This window comes from Thermobia domestica, chromosome 9, assembly GCF_964235325.1.
Source record: "Thermobia domestica chromosome 9, izTheDome1.hap1.1, whole genome shotgun sequence".
In the NCBI taxonomy this organism is placed as follows: Eukaryota; Metazoa; Arthropoda; class Insecta; order Zygentoma; family Lepismatidae; genus Thermobia; species Thermobia domestica.
The window spans coordinates 36,627,768-36,643,718 of record NC_137462.1 but is presented as its reverse complement, the minus strand read 5'-3'; the positions used below and the strand labels follow the sequence as shown (position 1 = coordinate 36,643,718).

The window sequence follows — 15,951 nt, the reverse complement described above, 5'->3', positions numbered from 1 at the left end:
AGCCTAAAAGGGTACAGAAATTCTGCGCTAATTAAAATTGGATTTCTTTCTCATTAATACAAAAGTAAATAAGCCACTCAAATTTATTCCTTCTTCACTTGTACAAAATTGAATAGATCACACAGGCTTTGTTTAAAGTTATTAAGGCTTAAATATTTGACCATTGACCTCGATAGTCAATACTTTTGGAACATGTAATAGTTGTTGACGTATTACTAGATTTGGAAACAGCACCTCAATACGTTGCTCTGTTTAAGGGTTATTTGCGTTTAAATATTTGACCTTTGACCTCGAAGGTCATTATTTTGGAACTTGTAGTAGTTGATAACCAATTACTAAATGTAGAAGCAACACCTCAATACTTGGCTCCGCTTTCGAGTTTTTGACCTTTGACCTCGATGGTCATTATTTTGGAACTTGTAGTATTTGATGACCAATTACTAAATGTGGAAACACCACTTCGATATGTGGCTCCGTTTCTGAGTTTTGACCTTTGACCTCGATGATCACTATTTTGGAACTTGTAGTACCTGATGACCAATTACTAAATGTGGAAACAACATTTCAATATGTGGATTCATTTAAGAGTTATTAGGTTTTAAGTATGTTCACCTTTGATCTCGATGGCCACTATTTTGGGACTCGTGGTACCTGATGACCTATTACTCAATGTGGAAACGGCATCTCAATATGTGGCTCAGTTTTCGTGTTATTAGGTTTTACGTATGTTGACCTTTGACCTCGATGGTCGTTATTTTTGGAACTTGTGGTACCTGATGACCTATTGCTAAATGTGGAAACACCACCTCAATACGTTGCTTCGTTTTCGAGTTATTGGGTTTTAAGTATTTTGACCTTTGACCTCGATGACCACTAATTTTGGAACTTGTGGTACCTGATGACCAATTACTAGATTTGGAAACACCATCTCAATAAGTGGATCCGTTTTCGAGTTTTGACCTTTGACCTCAATGGTCACTATTTTGGAACTTGTACTAGTTGATGACCAATTACCAGATTTGGAAACAGCACCTCAATATGTGGATCCATTTTCGAGTGATTGGGTTTTAAGTACTTTGACCTTTGACCTCGATGGTCACTAATTTTGGAACTTGTAGTACCTGATGACCTATTACTAGATTTGGAAACAGCACCTCAAAATTTGGCTCCGTTTTCGAGTTATTAGGTTTTAAGTATGTTGACCTTTGACCTCGATGGTCATTATTTTGGAACTTGCACTAGTTGATGAATAATTACTAGATTTGGAAACATCACCTCAATACGTTGCTTCGTTTTCGAGTTTTTAGGTTTTAAGTATTTTGACCTTTGACCTCGATGACCACTAATTTTGGAACTTGTGGTTGCTGATCACCTATTGATATATGTGGAAACGGCACCTCAATATGTGGATCCGTTTTCGAGTTATTAGGTTTTAAGTATGTTGACCTTTGACCTCGATGACCACTAATTTTGGAACTTGTAGTACCTGATGACCTATTGCTAAATGTGGAAACACCACTTCGATATTTGGCTCCGTTTTCGAGTTATTAGGTTTTAAGTGTCATACAAAGGGCGTATCCCACGTTGACCTTTGACCTCGATGGTCGTTATTTTTGGAACTTGTGGTACCTGATGACCTATTGCTAAATGTGGAAACACCACCTCAATACGTTGCTTCGTTTTCGAGTTATTGGGTTTTAAGTATTTTGACCTTTGACCTCGATGACCACTAATTTTGGAACTTGTGGTACCTGATGACCAATTACTAGATTTGGAAACACCATCTCAATAAGTGGATCCGTTTTCGAGTTTTGACCTTTGACCTCAATGGTCACTATTTTGGAACTTGTACTAGTTGATGACCAATTACCAGATTTGGAAACAGCACCTCAATATGTGGATCCATTTTCGAGTGATTGGGTTTTAAGTACTTTGACCTTTGACCTCGATGGTCACTAATTTTGGAACTTGTAGTACCTGATGACCTATTACTAGATTTGGAAACAGCACCTCAAAATTTGGCTCCGTTTTCGAGTTATTAGGTTTTAAGTATGTTGACCTTTGACCTCGATGGTCATTATTTTGGAACTTGCACTAGTTGATGAATAATTACTAGATTTGGAAACATCACCTCAATACGTTGCTTCGTTTTCGAGTTTTTAGGTTTTAAGTATTTTGACCTTTGACCTCGATGACCACTAATTTTGGAACTTGTGGTTGCTGATCACCTATTGATATATGTGGAAACGGCACCTCAATATGTGGATCCGTTTTCGAGTTATTAGGTTTTAAGTATGTTGACCTTTGACCTCGATGACCACTAATTTTGGAACTTGTAGTACCTGATGACCTATTGCTAAATGTGGAAACACCACTTCGATATTTGGCTCCGTTTTCGAGTTATTAGGTTTTAAGTGTCATACAAAGGGCGTATCCCACGTTGACCTTTGACCTCGATGGTCGTTATTTTTGGAACTTGTGGTACCTGATGACCTATTGCTAAATGTGGAAACACCACCTCAATACGTTGCTTCGTTTTCGAGTTATTGGGTTTTAAGTATTTTGACCTTTGACCTCGATGACCACTAATTTTGGAACTTGTGGTACCTGATGACCAATTACTAGATTTGGAAACACCATCTCAATAAGTGGATCCGTTTTCGAGTTATTAGGTTTTAAGTATTTTGACCTTTGACCTCAATGGTCACTATTTTGGAACTTGTACTAGTTGATGACCAATTACCAGATTTGGAAACAGCACCTCAATATGTGGATCCATTTTCGAGTGATTGGGTTTTAAGTACTTTGACCTTTGACCTCGATGGTCACTAATTTTGGAACTTGTAGTACCTGATGACCTATTACTAGATTTGGAAACAGCACCTCAAAATTTGGCTCCGTTTTCGAGTTATTAGGTTTTAAGTATGTTGACCTTTGACCTCGATGGTCATTATTTTGGAACTTGCACTAGTTGATGAATAATTACTAGATTTGGTTTCAACATCACCTCAATACGTTGCTTCGTTTTCGAGTTTTTAGGTTTTAAGTATTTTGACCTTTGACCTCGATGACCACTAATTTTGGAACTTGTGGTTGCTGATCACCTATTGATATATGTGGAAACGGCACCTCAATATGTGGATCCGTTTTCGAGTTATTAGGTTTTAAGTATGTTGACCTTTGACCTCGATGACCACTAATTTTGGAACTTGTAGTACCTGATGACCTATTGCTAAATGTGGAAACACCACTTCGATATTTGGCTCCGTTTTCGAGTTATTAGGTTTTAAGTGTCATACAAAGGGCGTATCCCACATAAACTATCATACCCAGATAAAAATAAGTATGATATTTGTAATCAGCATGTCCGAAAACCCTCATATACCGAGTTTCATCCAAATCGGTTAAAATTGTCATAGAAAGGGCGTATGCCACATAAACTATAGAACCCAGGTAAAAATAGGTATGATATTCGTACTCAGCATGGTCGAAAACCCCCATATGCCTAGTTTCATCCAAATCGGTTGAAAGAGCGTATCCAATCGCTATGCTACATAGGTATTCATTGTCTTAAAATAGGGGTTGAAAAAAAATTATGTAATTTCTGCTATGGTAAAATAGGGGTTGGAAAAGTAATTATAAAAGAGAACGAGTCCACCCCTAAAATGGAGGTTTTTGTGTGTTACGTACTATCAGTGTAATTTCTGCTATGTTCAATTTGGAGTGGAGAAAATGAATACACCCCCTGTGCTATGTCCGTCATGTTTCGTAGTCTCTGTCATGTTGAAATAGGGGTTGGAAAATATGCTCATAAAAGAGAATGAATACACCCTTGTGTGTTACGTACTCTTATGCTCTGCTGTGTTCATAGTCTCAGTGTAATTTCTGCTATGTTAAAATAAGGGTTGGAAAATAAGCCATGCTCTTTTATTAGCTGTGCTATGTATTATCTGTTCTGCTGTGTGTTCATAGTCTCAGTGTAATTTCTGCTATGTTAAAATAGGGGTTAAAAAATAAGCCATGTTCTTTTATTAGCTGTGCTATGTATTATCTGTTCTGTTGTGTGTTCATAGTCTCAGTGTAATTTCTGCTATGTTAAAATAAGGGTTGGAAAATAAGCCATGCTCTTTTATTAGCTGTGCTATGTGTTATCTGTTCTGCTGTGTGTTACGTAGTGTCAGTGTAATTTCTGCTATGTTAAAATAGGGGTTGAAAACGAGTACACCCTTGTTATGTTACGTACTCTTATGTGTTATCTGTTCTGCCGTGTGTTTCATATTCTTATCTGTTATCTTCTCTTCTATGTGTTCGTAATTAAAATAGGGGTAGAACGAGTTCACCCTTGTTATGTTAGGTACTCTTATGTATTATCTGTTCTGCTGTGTGTTACGTACTCTTATGTGTTAACTTCTCTTTTATGTGTTCGTAATCTTATGTGTTATCTCCTATGTTGAAATAGGGGTTGAAAAATATGCTCATAAAAGGGAACGAGTACACCCCTTAAAATGGAGGTCATAAAAGGGAACGAGTCTGTTCTGCTGTGTGTGCTCATAGTCTCTGTCTGATGCGCTATGTTGAAATAGGGGTGGAAAATATGCTCATAAAAGGGAACGAGTTCACCCTGCTATATTACGTATTCTTATGTCATTTCTGTTATGTTAAAATAGGGGTTGAAAAATATGCTCATAAAAGGGAACGAGTACACCCCTAAAATAGAGGTCATAAAAGGGAACGAGTACACCCCCTAAAATGGAGGTCGTAAAAGGGAACAAATTCACCCCTAAAATGGAGGTCGTAAAAGGCCGTGGGTTGACGGTTCACGATGCTCGATTTCTCGTATCCTCCCTGTGTCTTCCGGCATAGTGTGTCGGGCGGCACTGGGAAACTCGTTGTCTGCTTCAGGCGGGACTGAGAAAGTGGGTAGAGGGTCAGTGGCGCAGAACCCGCATTTTAATACTACTAAGAGGCTTTATAAGAGCTTTTTCTTATTGTTACGTTAAGGACGTCACGATGCTCAAACCAGCACTTGAACCACCGCTGTCTATTGAAGTAATGTCTTAATTAACTGTCGTTGTCAGCACACATGCGCAATCAAAACACATTTTGTAATAATTAATTTTAGAGTAAAACAAGCTAGAGAAAAAAAAGTGAAAATATTGTTTTATCAGCGGATTTACGTAGAGTATCTGTACCAAAGTTTATAGGGCACAAGTTTATAAGGAAGAGACTTAAATTTAAGTTCCAAGATTTGATAATAACAAACAAACAAACAGAAGAGTACAATACTTTAATAAACGCATAAAAATAGTACTTCTACAATACACAAACGGTTATAATTTATTCAATAAATATAATGAGTTATATTTCTAGTTATATTTCTAGTTCTGAGTCAGTCATTTGGCCAGTTTAAGTATCCTATTTTAAAAGCTCATGTCTTTTATATTATCTGCTCTTTGTGAATTGCAAGTTAGTGAAAGAAAGTGAAATTATTGATCTGAAACAGACTTGGTTTTCGTTAACGTCCTTGAATTCTGGTTTAGAAGAGAAGGCTAATTCAGTATATACAAAGGTCATTCTGGAATTGGAGATGAAGCTACAGGAATATGTTTTTTTTTTTTTAAATTCCCAACTGAAAAAAAAGAAAAACATTAAAATAACAGATTTCTAGCTTTTTACTCACACCATGTAATATCACAAATATCCCAAGGATTCTCAGATGGTGATACTTTACCAAAATCATCTCCGACAGACGTCATCTTTACATAGATGCCGTGTTTACTTGTATTCACATTTATATAACTTGCCGATGCTAATAGATGGGGATAGTATCAACTCTGCGTCTACTGTCTTTGACTGCCACCTGGAAAGAATCATGGAACTATTTGATGGATTTGTAGATTAGTGGTATGACCCAACATTTATCTACCATGTTGCCACTTCATTAAAATTTGGGAAGAAATTTTGTTAAGATTTCGCTAAGAATTTACTTTAAATAAGTGTATGTCTATAGATTAAATATGTAATAATACTGCCGACCATGCGACACCTTTGGAAAGAAGTCGTCTGTATAGTTCGTGCCCTTCGGCGTCAATGAGGCATAACGACTTTTGCCTGCATGTTGGTTGTCCACGCTGCATGAACTGAGTGGTTCATACACTGTCCTCTCCTGGTACTACTACTAACACCAAACAAAGCGCGCTGCCGAATTCATGGATACACTATTTTGTTTAAAGTGTATTGTTCGTAGGACATATCCTTCTGTACAATTCTGTATAGACGCATTTCCGTCTTTCCTTGTTGGTATTGTAATTTTGACAACCAGCAGTGTCATACATGAAGTGGTTTGATACCACCGGTTCCCATATCCTATTATTAAGTTTTCTAGTATATAATGGCCACAAGATTGTGAAATGTATTAACATTTCTAATTTTATATCTGGAGGATCACGATTAAAGCCACGGACACGACATTATCCATCACAAACCCGCGTGGTAGGGAATTGAATCAGGAACCCTTGTACCTGATTTGAGCGTTCTACCACAGACCAACTGTTCCCCACACCACATGCTTGTACGTATATGCAGAATTATTATATTAACAAATAATGATGCATTGATTTTAAACCATATTTTTGAGTAAACAATGTATACCTAAGTTGGAAGTGGTGGGATAAAAATGTATAGCGCATAATTAAGTGTGGAATCAGTGGCGTAGCAGCTGCTCCCGCAACCCCCGAAGTGCGGGGGGGGGCGAGGTATAGGAGGCCCCGAAGTCTTGCTATGAATAAAGATTTAAAGAAGTAGAACTTCAATCTTACTTCTATCGGCTTTACAACTAGGGCCCCTTCTCTATAGTTTGCGGGGGGGGGGGCGCAAAAGTGTGCTACGCCACTGTGTGGAATCAAATAACAACGTTACAAAAATTCGCACTTTGGAGCAGATAATTGTGCTGTAATATATCTATTGTTTTTTTTTTTCTTTAGAACTTAATCTTTACTTTCTTTTTTTCTCTTTAATGCATACAGATTTTTCAGTAAACTTTTATGGGAAAATTCTTTATATCTTCTCTGATGAACTGAATTTTCCAGTTACCCATGTACGGTAATTTATGACTCATAAAATTAGCAGCACGCATTGGCTCTAAAATGACAGATTTATCAAATATATTATCTTATATGGATAGTTAAATGAATCACGTAGAGGAAGTATTGATTTCCAGAAGATAATAATTTATGATTATATCAGAATTATGAATCTCTAATGTATTCATCTGTTTGTGCAGTTTCATTTAAATACATCTTCTTTTTTCAGATATGAAAACGAAACAGCCACCGTCCGCCCAGAGCATTGGTGATTCTTCTATTTTGCAACGAAAGAAACCTCATACACTTCCACCTTTAGAGAAAAGGAATTCAGTAAGAGTTTTATGTTTTTAAGCTTTCAATGTATTGATTTCTGTAGCAGCACAGTTCATACGTTCTACCTAGCCTAACGTCATACTGAGTGGGGATTTTGGGAATTGCAAGAATTAAGTTGAAAAAAAAAAAAGTAGGAAAATTGCTGAAGTGCATGTTGGCCAAACAAGAATTCGCCGTCATTTAGCCGACAATTTCGACCTTGCACTCCTAATCACAGTTTCATTTGTTTTGTAGCAGTGGCGGCTTCAACAGGTAGGCTGGGTAGGCACGTGCCTACCCAAAAATTTTGAAAAAATAAATAAACGCTAAAAGATACAATAAAGAGTAAATATATTTTCCACTATTTATATTATTGGTAGATAATTATTTAAGAAATAGCATCAATCACTACTGTAAAAGAAATTTCCTAGTGTTAATCAAACGTGTAGTACATGTATCCGTAAGCGGGGGAGCGGGTCTACTCAAAATTAAAATCTTAAAGGCGCCCCTGTTCCATAGAGCAGGGACAGGCATTCCACCTCCAAATTCCCGACTTTTCTCTAAACTTAGTCTAATTTTAGGAACTATTCAACACATTTGAATATAATTTATCCTCATAATGAATTTGGACCCCCTTCCGAAATAAAGTCATGCGCACGTCACTGCAGTTAAGGTTATCTTTGATCATTGAGTTGGTTGACAAATAGTCAGGAAAGTGGCCATTCTAAAGTATGGCCAATGTTGGCTGGCCTTCCGCTTCCCACTGTTGGGCTTACTGTCTGTGGTCTTATTGTCCATCATCATCATCATCATCATAATCATATTATTATTATTATTATTATTATTATTATTATTATTATTATTATTATTATTATTATTATTATTATTATTATTATTATTATTATTATGACAAGTCAGAAAATATGTAAATGAATTTCCGGCTAAGCCATAAGATTCACTTTGTTCAAATCACTCTTCAATCACGATTCACTTTACCTCACGTTGCCAAGTTCATCGTAGAAAGTGAAGATTCGATTGTGTTGCCAATTAATTACGAAGATTAGTCAAAAAGTTAGACGCAATGCTTAAGAAAACAGAATAGGAGCGAACTTTTACAATATTTTTATTTCTACACAAAAGTCCTGTACAATTCGCAGCAAAAAACCTGCAACGTGAGCATGTAAGCTTTCTGTGAGACTACGCCTAACAGTGCTGGGAATCAACATAATATCTTCTGACACGAATCACACCAGAAGAAACATCGGTCCGCGTCCTCCCTTGCATATTTAATTTGGAGCAAAAGACTTTGTCGTTTCACAATAAACTTATATGCTCATGTTGCAGTTTTTTCTTTTCTGCGGACTCTACAAAAAGTCACTTTTCAATGTAATCACTTGTTTTATTTAAACATTTATCGAGTCGTGGCACAAGTTTTTCTATGCTTCCTGCGAAGAATTCACTTTTAACGTCCGATAACCATTGTTGGGTTCCAGCTTTCACCTTGTCATCCGAGTAATATCGTCACTTTGAAAGTTTTTTTTTTTTTTTTTTTTTTTCATGGGACCGAAAACAATGAAATCACAAGGTGCAAGATTTGGACTATAAGGGAAATGTTCCCATACTTCCCACTGAAACTTGAGCAGAACACTGCACATCAGTTTCGCTGTACGGGGCTCGTATTATCATGCAGAAGTTCAACATTCTATTTTCACCATACACTTCGTGTAACTGCCGATAAAGTTCTCTGCACTTACATCTTTTTACCCTCCCCCCCCCCCGCACACACAAAAAACTAATAATTTAACGCACTTCCCATTTGAATCCACCTGCAGCCCGAGATATGCCGCTACGAGGAGTGTTGGGAAAATCATATCTATTGCGAACTAACAACAAAACCAATGAGCTGAAAAAAAAAAAAAACATTATTTTTCAATGTAATCACCTTCCAGTTCTATACATCGTCTTCATTTTGTTCCAAGTGACTCAATGCCTTCAACATAAAAATATATCTCCTTGGAGTCAAAGAACTGTATCACAGCATGCATTACCTGCTTGTCGCTTGAAAATTGCTGGCCCCTGAGGTATTTTATTCCTTGTCACTACATGCTGGTACAATCCGCGGCAAAAAACCTGCAACATGAGGATGTAAGTTTATTGTGAAACTACGCCTAACAGCACAGGGAATGAACATAACGTCTAAATGGAACGAATCATGCCAGGATAAACCTCGGCCTCCTCCCGTGCACACTTATTTTGGAGCAAAAGACTTCTTCATTTCACAATAAACTTATATGTTCATGTTGCAGGTTTTTTGCCGCGGATTGTACAAGTAGTTATCTGCTTCCATAAAATCCAAATTTTCCTGACACATTTGCACCCGAGATTGCTTCTGAAAAATGTTAAAATTGTGAGGAACCCATCTGGAACAGAACTTTGTGAGCTGAAGGTGTTGGTGTACAATATCCCAAATACTATGACTATCAATCCTTACTTCCTCCGCTATTTCTCTGATCTATTTTCGTCGATCGGACATTAAAATATAGTTCACATTAAAATATAAATAAAATATATAGAATATAGTTCACATTTACATAACAACTTCAACTTAAATAATGATAAGAATAGAAATACATCATTATTTTCATCTGTATGAATCTCAAAGGGGCGTGGTGGCTCAGTGGTAGAGCGTTCACCTCCCGTGCTTGGGGTCTCTGGTTTGATCCCAGCTCGCGCCGTGTGGACTTTGTGGTGGACAAACACCGTGCTAGTGGGTTTTCTCGGGGTTCTTTCGTTTCCTCCCACTTTTTTCATTTCACCATTTTATTAATTTCTCATACATATAGCATAGGTATATACAGAGACTTATCAACAAACATGGCTTCTATTACTTCTTGTGATATAGATGCTCAAAAAGAAGGATTTTTTTTATTTTTCATAGAGCGTGGTAGATAAACATGCGTATTTTCAATTGTTTAAATTAAATAGCGTGATCCTACATCATTAAGTAGTCACAACACAAAATATAGAAGTTCTCAATTGTACTGACTTGACCATACATGCACTTTGTTCTGAAGTGTTTAAGGTGTATGGTTTCATACATTCTTAAAGTGTGTGATTATTGTGATAGTGTCACATTGTGACCAACCGAGAACTCTGTTTTTTTTTTTGTTTTGTTTTTTTGTTTTGTTAGCTATTCAAATAATATACGATTAAGCGGAACAGTAGTGCAAATAAGCGTTTTTTTAAAAACGGTTTTGCAACGAAGTTTGCCACACAAAATCACAGAATTGCGATGCAAACCGCGATACATCTATGATCATAATTACTACAGTGACGTATTTTTACGACAAAGACAGCATACTATAGTCTTTCCTCCATGAGAAAAGTTTTTTTTTGGTATCACATAGATATAGTTGTGGTCAGTGGAATATTTAGGGGAGTGGCTATCGGGCTCAAGCCCCCCCGAAATAGATAAATTCATATATAGTATATATAATAACTGTATACTTACATAAACCCAGTATATATACACCCACTAAGAAGAATGTGCATACTCCCCGAAACAAAATATTAAATACGCCCTGGTTGGTAATCTGAATTTTTCTGTGCTAATCTGAATATCGGATGACACAGATGAAAGTTCCTACTTTTTTGGAATATTATTGTTCAGACTAGTCCGTCAGCTAGCAACTTTGTAGAACTTTATACAGATTACCTCGCAATGTAAACAAATGACGACAATGATCAAAGTACGATCTTCGTTTGGCTAAACGTTGAAATATTCCCTCTTGTGTCAGTTTTGAAACATTGATCGAAGACTCCAAGATCGATAGAAAAATTTCACTGAGACTACTATGACGTCATTTGTTTAGATTGTTAGAGGAAGCCTGTATAAAGTTCTGCAAATGTTGCTGTTGTACCTTGGTTGTTTTTACCGGCACCACATGATCAAAACACCTCTGACTTATCGTGAATCAACCTTATACAGTAGACGTAAAACATCGTGCACTGTCTTCTGATTAGCGATCACGTTATTTTGGGTCTACTTGGGTCTACTTTAGTAATTACCTACACCATTACTTTCATTTTCGTACTTTATTGGCACTATCACATACTGAACATGATTATTATAGAACACTTTTATTCCAGAGTTAGATAGAATTATGGTATTTATGCTGGCAACAAAAATTCCATGTTAACACGGAAGCATGTGCTCCAGTGGATAATTCCAAAAACGAAGCATTTTTTCTGTTCTAAATAAACTCGATATTTGGACTAGGCAAAAGTAAATACATTCTAAAAAATGCCGTTTTTCCATTTTTGAGTTATACGAGGGCCACTATTTATATTTATATTTTGAGCCTTGGCAACACTGATTGTAGTTATGCGCTATTTTTTTTTTTTTTTTTGTTTGCGTTGATATGTTTTGACATTGTTTACCATAACTACTTCAAATGTTTTGTCATTAGCTTTATTTGTGTTGTTTACATTGATTTGAAGATTGCGAGACAACAGAAAAATTGAATTAACTCGTGAAAATTTTCGTGCGATGATTTATTACGATTTTCGATGTGGACTATTAACATAAGACTGCATCGATCAACTTACTTCCACATTTGGCGATGAGCCCCATCCTTTGCCACTGTGAAACGCTGGTATGGTATTCAAATTGTCTTTCGAATGTCTTTTTGTTCCTGAGTGAGGTTTTTCGGGACAATTTTTGCACAAACTTTTGTCATGTTTGAATTGTCATGCAAAATTTGTCTTACTGTCTCTTTGTTAATGTTCGTCATATCTGCGATCATCTGAATGTTCAGACGTCTGTCTTTCCGCACAAATTCATTAATTTTTTGAATATTTTCGTCCGTTCTTGAACTCAAAGGGCGGCCGGGTCGTTCATCATCTTCGACCTCCTCCCTACCTTCTGAAAATCGTTTGTGCCATTCGAAAACTCGCGCAATTGATATAGTATTATCACCATACACCTCTTTTAACATTGCACAACGTTCCGTCGGTGTTTTGTTTAATTTCACCAGAAATTTGATGTTAATGCGTTGTTCAACTTTACCGTTCACCATGATTCCGGCATTACTACAGAACACTGTCCTCTTCATGCAAGCCTGCAAAGAAAAGAAAAGCTTTTAGAATCATGAAACAAACAGTGGCTGCTAATGAAGGTTCAAGATCAACAACACATCATTAGCTACCTGCCCCCAATATCCTGCGCGACAGGAGGTGGGCAGTCTCCTTAATTAATTGCCACACCTCGTATGTCGAAAAACAAATCAATTTTCAATGACAAATTAGTTTTTTTTTATTGTTAGGCTCAAATATAAATAGTGGCACTCGTATAGGCCTACAAGATGTCTTAACATCCATAAAGGACCAATCAACCTGTAATTAAATATGGGCCCAGTTACAAACCAGGCCCAAGTTTCCAACGACGAAAGGACCCAACTGCCCAACATAATGAAAAAAGGGCCCAAGACCCCAACTGCTCAACATAAGGGAAAAGGCCCAGGGCACCAACTGCTCAATGTAATGAAAGAAGGGCCCCAACTGCCCAATATAATGAAAGACTGCCCTACATAATGAAAAACGGCTCAGGGCCAAAACTGCCCAACATAATGAAAAAGGGCCCTGGCCCCAACTAGAGACCTGCACGGGCCGAATTTTTCGGCCCGAGCCCAATCCAGCCCGAACGTACCTAGGGCCGGCCCAGCCCGGGCCCGAAAAGTTTTGGAGATTTTTGGCCCGAGCCCGGCCCGGCCCGATAAGTTTTTTAAAATTATTTTCCCAAGTCTGGCCTGGGCCCGATAAATTTTAAAAGCTTTTGGCCCGACACCGGCCCGATAAATTAAAAAAAAATAGCTCGAGCCCCAATCTTTCTCAAAAGTTAGTACTAAATTTGACCTAACCTCAGAAACATTTTCTAAAGTCTGGTTCACAACCTGACGCTTACCTCCCGAATGGTACCATTGCCTCCTAGAGCTTTGCCTGTCATCGAGAGAACAAAAACTCCATTCCCTGTAACAAAAATCTGACTTAATTGATTTTTAGCATAAAGTGAAGATGGTAATATTGTTTAGCGACAGGCAAAACATTCCCACCCCTTCTTGTTATATTTTGAGTTCAGTGAAGGTCAAGATCAGAGCTCAATTTACCGCATAATGCCTGCAATCCTCTATAGTGAAAGTGGAGCCGCTAAGCATCACAAACTGTAAATAGCTATTGCATTCTTTTTAACACTTTTCACGGACACACTTCTTCAACGTTTAGCTTTATTCCAATTATCGTTTAACGAAAGTCAATAATTATTAAAGAATTGCAATTGATCGGTCCCAGCGCAGCCAGACCTGAAGAGAAATCAGTGTCGGCCAGCCCAAGCTCGGCCCGACCCAAAGAAATAACAGTTTCGGCCCGCCCAAGCCCGGCCCGGCCCAAAGAAATAACAGTCGGCCCGCCCAAACCCGGCCCGCGGGCCGGGCCCGGCCCGTGCAGGTAGTGTTGTAAAAAAACGGTTTTTTTCTGTGAAGTTTTTTTTCAATAAAAAACATCGTTCTTTTTCATGTTTTTTTTCAAATGTCTGTTTTTTTCTGGCAACTATTATTTATTGATTTACGTTGCAGATTATTGAAATAATCAACAGAACTTGAGTCGAAGCCCTCGTAACTTACAAATCTTTTGTTTCTTTTTACCTATATACTAGCAAAATTGTGTGATTACTCCTTTCGGCCCGAGGTCATTTTTGGGGTTTTCCTACATTTCCAGTTAGTGACTTATTGCTCAAAAACCATTCATTCGATTGGTATTGTTAAGGCCTTGTTTTTTAGAAAATGGATGTGACTATTTTTTGGTGTAAGTTGCATTACAGTGTTGCCAATGGGTGGGAAATTATTGAGGGAAATGTAGGGGTGAAAATTTACAAAAATATCCCTAACCGAATTTTAATTTTTTTTTGTATCTAGTACCACTCCTGCTATATGGGTTCAAATCACCTAAAATAATCTTTGGTGTGTTGACAAGGTACAGTGAAATCCTGAAGTCGCTTGCTTCCATCCAAAGAGGGAAAGAAAAAATTCTGTCATACACATGAAATTTTGACACTTTTTACGCCTCACAAGCAAAAATCAAATATGCCGGGGCTACAGCTTCTCTAATTGTCCTATTGAAACTTTTTATGGTGCGTTCTGTAGGGCAAAGAGAAAGCTTTCAGGTAGTGGTGCGTTTGTTTCAATGTAGCCAGTAAGAGGGTAATAATAGAGGGGAAAAGGGAAATTTTCCGAATATTTTACGTGAAAGCGGGAATTAATTGTTTTGGCTGGAAATACTGCCATCAGACAGACGAAAACTATCTGAAAATAAACCTTAGTACTCCAAGAATATATCCTACAAGTATCATGGCGATATATAACAAAGTAAGCAAGAAATTAAAAAAAAAATCTCATTCTACCTCAGAAATTCACCATTTTCTTACCATTTACAGAACATGGTTTATTATAAACCTCAACTATACTTTCCCTAATTATTCTGGTGAAACTTTTTATGGTACGCTGTGTAGGCTAAGGATGAGGCTGTTAGACATTGTTACATTTTTTCGAATGTAGCCAACAAGAAGGAAATAATAGAAATAAAAAGGGATTTTTTTTTTCAGAATTTGCTCCTAAATTCTGGAATTAAAATTTTCTGTAGCTGGTAACACTGCTACCAGACAGACGTAAACTATCTTAAATTAAACATTGCTACACCACTAATATATCCTACAAGTATTATGACGATATTTAAGGAACAAAACTTCTAATTACCAAAAATATATTACGGTAAACAGAAAAGTAGGGAAAAACTAGAAAATCAAGGGTTAGAACCTAATTACGAATTTTTCGTGCGTTCCCTAATTACCCCATTGTAACGATCTGTACTTGCGTTTGTTACGTAAGGACAAATGTTCGATTGGCGTAAGTTGACTTGCACTCGGACGTATAGGTACGGATTTATAAACGAAAATTTCTAATTTTTTGCCCAAATTTTAGGAAAATAAAATTTCCCTAATTAGCATCACTGCGCGCAGGCCCGTCTAATTGATGTCAACAGTTAGGTATCCATCCGAGGTATCTACCTAGCAAGTCTTAAGGATGTCTTTCTACTACGAAGGAAGCTACAAGGAAAAAAGAAGTAAAGGAAATACGAAATCAGAAAATTCTCGAATTTTTGACTGGGGTGAAATTTGAGAAGGAAATTCGACACCAGAAGAAAAAAATTAATATGATAAACTACAGTTTAACCATATTTTGAAAGAATAATATCCCGATATCTTAATTAGTGTCCACACAGGAGTGGATTAAACAAATGACACACCCGTGTGTGCCACTTTGGCCACCTGGGCCACCGAGTATACATTTGATTACATTTTTTGACTACTAATTCGTGTTTTTGTTGTAGTTATAGTCTCGACTAATAATAATATCGTTGTTGTAAACAATAACTTTATAAGGAAATTTTCTCTCCTTTTTACATCTTAGTTCCAACACTGTTGGTGAGAAATGCAGGGTGTTTC

The 15,951-nt window shown here is 37.2% G+C and overlaps 1 protein-coding gene across 1 annotated transcript in view; it reads left to right on the top strand.

Annotated features, from left to right (window-relative positions):
- LOC145694564 (uncharacterized) overlaps positions 1-15,951 on the top strand; it is an 89,017-nt gene that overhangs the window by 61,139 nt on the left and 11,927 nt on the right. The window contains exon 2 of the mRNA XM_081770897.1: positions 7,312-7,415. Within this exon, the coding sequence (XP_081627023.1) occupies positions 7,314-7,415 (102 nt within the window). The 5' untranslated portion in view covers positions 7,312-7,313. The remainder of the gene's footprint in view (positions 1-7,311; positions 7,416-15,951) is intronic.